This window comes from Dysidea avara, chromosome 7 (assembly GCF_963678975.1).
Source record: "Dysidea avara chromosome 7, odDysAvar1.4, whole genome shotgun sequence".
NCBI classification, from domain to species: domain Eukaryota; kingdom Metazoa; phylum Porifera; class Demospongiae; order Dictyoceratida; family Dysideidae; genus Dysidea; species Dysidea avara.
The window spans coordinates 30,241,440-30,248,816 of record NC_089278.1 but is presented as its reverse complement, the minus strand read 5'-3'; the positions used below and the strand labels follow the sequence as shown (position 1 = coordinate 30,248,816).

Below are 7,377 nucleotides of genomic sequence, written 5' to 3'. Positions count from 1 at the left end.
TTACAAATTATCCGGGTCTGACCCGGATTGGATCACGTGAGAAACGAAATTGATCGTTTGACGACGTGGAACCTATAAACGCTAGTCGCGTAGCTCTTTCGTGAGCCACGCCCACTTATCGCGTTACAAACATACGCTCAGCCACGCCCATTTATTAGTAAGTGCAGTCTGTAGCATGAAACTGTGTCCGTTTCTGTCTGCAAGCTTACGTGGGGCCACGCCCACTAATCGATTAATGTATGAGTTGTATATAGTCTAGGTCTAGTCTTGCAGCAGGTTAAGTACTTTTGTGAGCCACACCCATTTTAATATATTGGGAAATTGCAATACTAAGTATGTACGAAGCCACACCCAATTGCTGTTTGTAAACTCACAGTAGCTACGTGGAACCAAACCCACTGACTGATTAAACTTACCGGCTTAGTTATATCACATAACTATTCGTTTACTCAACACGAATCGAACGCTCAAAACGTAGTGTCGCTCGCTCGAGAATACCCGAAACATAGCTCTTATCGCGCGCCTCGGCTTAATTTAATCCGGGTCAATCCGGGTCAAATCCGGGTCAGTGGGTCATCCGGGTCAGCAGTAGTGACCCGGTTTCAACGCTGGTTTGTACAAACACACAGTACTAGTGTATCAGTCATTATATTATTGCCAAATCAAAACTTTCAGCTGTCAGTCCTACATGCATTAAAGATTTAATAACTAACACATTATTTTCATTTCTAAACCACATGAATACAATGATTAAGCATTCCATTGCCCACACAGTAGTAAACCCATACACTGGTCACCAGATGGTGACATGTACAATATATCATATCAGACACAACAAAAGGATGAACTCATCTAATGTATTTCAAATAGGATGACACTCCATATATGTAATGAAAGTATCATGGCACTGATGCACTGTGACTAGTGCTGTAATATTCCTACCTAAAAGGCTGATTGTATAATGTCAAATGTCCTGAATTCTTGTACAATAATGTTTTAGTGAAAAATATTTAGCTACAAAACCAGCATACCTATCAAAAAATTTTAGCTGTTATTTATACATATATCACATAGTATATGTAAGTATTCTGTAATCATATTCCTAAGCACATGTACAGTTCTAAAGAAGACTACTCTAGTCTCAAAAATATCATGATACAAGTGCTTAATCTGCATAGGAAACCTTACGATAGTTGCTTGTAATAGTGTGGTGGATTAGTTGCTATTGCATACATGTACATGTCAAAAAATTTATGTAGCTCCATCAGTCAAGCTAGTCAACAGATTTTTGATGTCACCTAGGCAATATCAAAACTGGAAAGATATAATAAACTGTACATATAGCTATTTTTAGCATTGCAACAGTACGAATGTGTAATTTGTACATAATTTTGTAGGGAATCCATATCATGTTGCATTGTACTACATGTAAGTGTAGCTAAGTCCTTGTTTGGTAAGAAATGATGACCACCATATATAACAATTTTATCCACTCGTGAGTGTTGGTGTCATGGACACAAGACGACAACGTGGAGAAGAATTTTCTGTTCTCCTATAGTCGATGTCCTGTTATAGTCGATGTCCTGTGAAGCTTTAATACCAAACTTTGTATATAGCTATATATATAGAGAGAGAAAATAGCTTGACTTGCCATGCTTACAGCATGAAGTACACCTGCATAAAACTGGTGAAAATTGATTTTATTATTTATTATTATTATTAGCACTTTACAGTGACCAGCACTGAAGGTCTGACAGCAACATGTGCTGCAGCCTTAGGATTACCTAACCTAATTTCAGGGACTCAGACCTAATGACTTGACTTACTGATTGATAAGGTGTAACAGAAAAGGGGCCAAAGTAAGGAAAAAAATCCCTCCAACCCCAGGATTCGAACTGCAGGTCACCTAATGTCTAGTTGGGGCCACACTCAGTCTTCCTCCAGGAGGGATGGATTTTCTTCCTTAAACCTAAAGTATTTATTATTAGCACTTTACAGTGACCAGCACTGAAGGTCTGACAGCAACATGTGCTGCAGCCTGATTCAATTACACGAAAGTACAAATGTGACCGGGCCTGCGATAATAGGGCATGTGGGCACATGATTTTTGCCTACTTTTTCACACTTTCATCACTCATAACTTTTTGTACCATTATGCTATGGTATTGCAATTTTTAGCTCTTAGTTAGCATTTAATTGGCATCATGATGCAAGTTACAGAATGCAAAATGACTATTCCAGTACTGAGATATGATCTGTAGAGTGATGGGGTGTAGTTTGTGCCCACATGCCCTGTTTTCGCAGGCCTGGTCACAAATATATTGTGCAATGAAGAACTCTGGCATGCAGCCAGTGAATATCACAAGTAATCATTAATATATAGTCAATTTCAAATTTTATACAGTCTGATATACTGTACAGGTGTATACTTATTTCTCTTAAACTCCTTAATATATATGCAAGTTCACTTGTGCAAAAGTTTCACCTACGTGCAGGTATGTATGTACAAGTTGAGCTGAGTCATCAACTCATGGATAGAACTACACAACTTCTTTAAATTTGAGTTATTGGTAGACCTGCTAGAGCATATTTCAAAATTTTTCATTTAGATGTCTAATACACCATTTATGACCAATCAAAGTTTTTACTATACATTTCTATAGGGAAGCCATAAAGTACACAATCTGTTATGGCATACTTGTAATGGAGCTAGTGTCTTTTCTGTCACAACCAATCATCTAATTGGCTGAAATACTATTTCTCTTAAAAAAAATTCTGTTTTATATAGCTGTTTCCTGAGGGCTCAGCTCATGCAGTGCTTACATACTGTAGTCCACAACTCTAATTATATACTTAATAATTATGTAGTGATATAAAAGTGTATGGCTACTCTAAAATATAGCAATATTGGCACATCCACAACATATATACTAAACTTGTAATTGAATGAAGACATGAGGCCATTCACTGCACATACTGGTCAAAGTACCTTAAGAGCAAAAGTCCAAAATACAATTAACAAAATTAATGGTGATTTCACAACAAAGGAATTCATTTCCTAATATGGATGTGTGAAGTACACATACCATGCAATGATGGTCAAATAACTGTGACATGAACACCTGCCAGAAATTTGTGGTCTAAAGTACATAAGTGTAGCATATGTAAGTGAAAAGGTTTTACAAGTGTTAATAAAAGACCCCTGAGTGGGTAAATAAATTCTTGAGATTTAGAAAAACTGAACTCAAAAATTTCAACAAAAATTTAATATTAAGAATGATCTTATAGATGCAATACTCATAAAAAAACACTTAGTTAATTTATTCTTATCAATTAGTATGAATTAAAATTATAAAAGCATTGTTGGTACATAATCAATTTTGGCTAGGTAAAATGCATTCAAAGTAATCAATAATAGAATATTTAAATTACCAGCTAGCTGTTGTTGTATAATAAAAAAGCTGCACAAATAAGAAGCCAGTTTAGATTCTATATGAATACTGAAACAGAAAGCGGAGATACAAATTTTTAGTACATATACAGCTAGTCATTTTCTAGGATGCTTTTAATTGCCAATTCAGCAGTGCTCAGCATTAACTACAGTATAATATAGAGCTAAAGATTGACATTTATAAGCCATCAATTTCCAGGCAGTGTTGAAGTAGCCAGGCAGCTGTCAGTCACCCTCTGTGGCCACCGTTCATTCATATTCTTATGCAAATGATGTCACTGACATGTGCTCATTTTCTCAATAATAATCTCTCTTTAAGATACTATATACTATTGAAATACTCCAACAGTTATAAACTTAGATTAAAGCATGAGAAAATTCAAAGCTACCAGCGGAATAGTTGCAATTGTGATCCTGTTTTGTAAAGTTTGAATAATGGAAGATATATGTCTATATATCCTTTTTAGTTACCATTTTATCTCTCTGATCTGTTATACTGTATAGCACTTAAATATATTACCACCATGCCAGATAGAAATGAGTGTAGAATATTGAAGGAAAAGATTTGAGTGCAACTCCCAACTGAAAATCAGATAGACTGCTATATTCAGACTGCAAACTGCCACAAAGCATCAGAAATCTTTTTCACTTCTTCAGTAACTTGCTAACGTGCTATTCTGTGGTACACTATATACACAGAGTTTAAGGCATCATGTTTTCTGCATAGTAAATATTTACTACTGCTGTGTTTAATGTGGCTCACTGAGGCATAAATAAGGATTATTCCAGATATGAGCGTGTTTTATTGGTAAGGTTATGACCATGATTCTTGTCATTATACGTCAAAGAGCACAGGAAACTCAAGAATGCAAAGAATGGCCCAAAAATGGCTTCAAACCCACACAAGATAAACTAGTAGAACTTTATGGCTGCAATACCCTACTATAAAAGCAGCACACATTGGGAAAAACATCATGCAAGCAACTCAAAGCTGAAGAGCAAGAAGAACAGCTGAACAAGAAACAAGAAATTGATTTCTCTCAAGAAGATGAATCACTTGATCACTGCAATCACTTTCACAGTCATCTTTGGGATTGTATCAGGAGCACCACTACTCACCTGTGATAAGATCAAAGATGTCAATCAAGGAAAGGACAATCAAGACAGATACCTGGTGATATTGAAAGACCCCAAAAGCTACCAGGATGCTGAATATGTGATGGGAATAGTAGATCTGTACCAGTGGTCTCTGGAAATGAATGCTTTCAATCTCCACGACACTTCAGTAAAAAGCCAGTTGGAGCTCCTTGAAAATGTAGGATTGCAAGGAACACTTTCAAAACAAGCACTAGTCTTGGTAAGCTTGCAAGTTCAATGTACTTACTATTACTTATGATGGATGGTGTGTTAATGTTGTATCATTAACGCACATAGGTGTGCATGGACAGCAGAGTAGAATCAATTATACCAGACTACCCAATGATACTAGAGTTTACTGGAGGTTTTGGTGATGTCACAGAGGAAGATACTGTTGACTGCTCCAAACGTATTGTTACTGAGCCATACACTGGTGAAGACTACTCTATTGTTCTCAAGCCCAGAACATCTACGACTGATCTGTACAACATCATCAGTAGAGTAGAGATAGAGAAACTGAATGATGAATCTCTATCCTTTACGTATCGTTATGCAAAAAGAAGGGGGAAAGTAATTACAATAATTGTGACAATGAACACAAAAGCCCTTGAACTGGTAAGCAAATGTTACACTTGTAAGAGAGCATACAATTTATCTATGTAATCCTACACCTACAGGTATGTAAGGAGCCAAAGGTGAAAGCCATCAAGCCAAACTATGATACATCTGTGATTAACTAGAGTCATGTTCCTGGAGCAAGCTTTTATAAATTTTACAGTGCAGCAACAACCACACAAAATTATGTGACTTATACATGAATTATTATTGTATTGCACAATCATTTTTAACATTAATTTTGTACTATTTAAAACATATTATTCACAATTAAACTACAGAGAAGCATTCCTATTCAGTCAATTTGGTACTAGTTAGGAGTAAGGGTGTTACGTAATGACTATAACCACATCCACATTTGATTATAAGAATAATTTGGCTTTTGCATCTTTATTGGACTCTAGTAGAACAAATTTCCATTTGTCATGCAGTTAAGCCTTACAAATTGTGCTTTACAACAATCTGACACTTAAAGAAATCATAGACAATTAATACACACTATTATCTGGCCAATGAGGCTTATAACTACACCACATCAGTATGCAAAGAAGAAAGCACAATTTTCACACATAAGTTTATAGCTTTATGTTTCTCTAAATGGCACAATATTGATGACACCTTTCTGACACTGCATTAGTCTACCTGTCTTATGTGACATCTTGGGTTGTAATTGAGTTATGCAATCTATTTACAACCAAGAAAAGCAACCCAACCAATAAATGACTTGCATAAATCAGTAGGCAGTTTAAAATGCATTAATTCTGCAATATGTACAGTCAATGTTGATTTGAGAATATAGATTAAAGTGTACACACTGGAACCTCTCAACAAACTCTACAGCATAATAGGAGCGGATAGAACAAAACCTTTATAAATTTTGCTCCATCTCCTCTGAAAAAAACCTTCATATTGCAGAAAAAGTTATCCACACAAATACAGCCAAGCTGTGAAAAAAGGTGCAGCCTAAAAGCCTGTGTGAAAAAGTTATGAAATCAAAGGTGGCGGCCAACAAATGGCTGCAACGATGTATTAAATTTTATTAGCATTAACATCATTGCAGCCATTTGTTGGCCGCTTTGATTTCACAACTTTTTTCACCCAGGCTTTTTAAGGCTGCACCTTTTTTCACAGGTGATCAGCAGTGGCTCAGACTGTTCAGTGGTTAAGGATTTGGGTGTTCAGTATGGAGGTCGCTGGTCAGTAACCTTTATTTTTCGACATTTTTTAATGCACCTTTTTAATCCCGCGGTGATGTTCTATTAGATTATTTCGACCCCGCGATTTACAATTATTTGGTTTTCGCCTTGTAGCTCTGAGGCTGTCAATGCAGTTTCTTTTAAACCACAAAAGGTTTGAGCTATGATGGTTACCCTACATATGCATATCGATTTTTAAAGTTATTCCCATAAGTTGTTTACCCTATAGGCGTGACGGTTTTTTTTAACGCAAATAATTATCCAGAGCTCTATGAATATTAATCAGATTTGCACCAAACGTTGTACGTGATTGTGCCACAATACGTTCTTACAGTATACCAAAGCTCAAGACAATTGAGCTATACATTTGCATTTTATAATGGTTTTTGTAAAGTGTGTAAAAAGAAGAATCTAAGACCCCGAGTCCCCTAAAAAAAGAAAGAAAAAAAAAAAAAAAAAAAACCCCGAAGAAATTAAGCCAAATTTTGAAGGCTTATATTTCCCAATTGCATTAAGTAATCCATAAGCATTTTTCTGTTAAAAATATATAATACTGAACTTGTACATGTTGTGCTTTGTCAATTCTGGTCTATCATTGCCAAGGTCCACTGTGCAGCAAATGCTAGACACTGCAGCAAAGTAATGTATATCAGCTTCTCAGAGGATATTTATGGCTCGGAAATGTAGTGAATGGTTCTCCCAGACCTGAACTGATTTAACTGTATTAATTGGTATATTCAATATATTTTTGTATTTCACTCTTTGCCATGCCCACACTGGTGTTTTATAACTCTTTTCTGTGGTTGCATGTGACTGAGGACACACCCACATTATTATTATTGTATATATGTACATTTCTCTCTCATTGTTTCAATGATGGTATCAATCAATCAATTTGCTCAAATTCAGTATGTGGGGTCCTGAAGGTGGAGGGCGTTTGTAGCATAAAAATGATTCCAATTTGAGGAGGGAGCACAG

The 7,377-nt window shown here is 36.0% G+C and overlaps 1 protein-coding gene across 1 annotated transcript; it reads left to right on the top strand.

The window, feature by feature from the left end:
* Positions 1 to 4,441: 4,441 nt before the first annotated feature.
* On the top strand, positions 4,442 to 5,478 carry LOC136261774 (uncharacterized). Its single transcript, XM_066055828.1, has 3 exons — positions 4,442 to 4,808; positions 4,886 to 5,203; positions 5,266 to 5,478. The coding sequence occupies exons 1-3, from the start codon at positions 4,500 to 4,502 to the stop codon at positions 5,326 to 5,328; spliced, it is 690 nt and encodes a 229-aa protein (XP_065911900.1). The 5' UTR covers positions 4,442 to 4,499; the 3' UTR covers positions 5,329 to 5,478.
* The last annotated feature ends 1,899 nt before the right edge of the window (positions 5,479 to 7,377 follow it).

What these genes read in the sequence shown, in the direction of transcription:
- LOC136261774 (XM_066055828.1), top strand. Translation starts at nt 4,500, where the DNA reads ATGAATCACTTGATCACTGCAATCACTTTCACAGTCATCTTTGGGATT. An exon ending in CAAAACAAGCACTAGTCTTG is followed by an intron (nt 4,809 to 4,885) that starts GTAAGCTTGCAA and finishes TAACGCACATAG; the next exon opens with GTGTGCATGGACAGCAGAGT. An exon ending in ACACAAAAGCCCTTGAACTG is followed by an intron (nt 5,204 to 5,265) that starts GTAAGCAAATGT and finishes CTACACCTACAG; the next exon opens with GTATGTAAGGAGCCAAAGGT.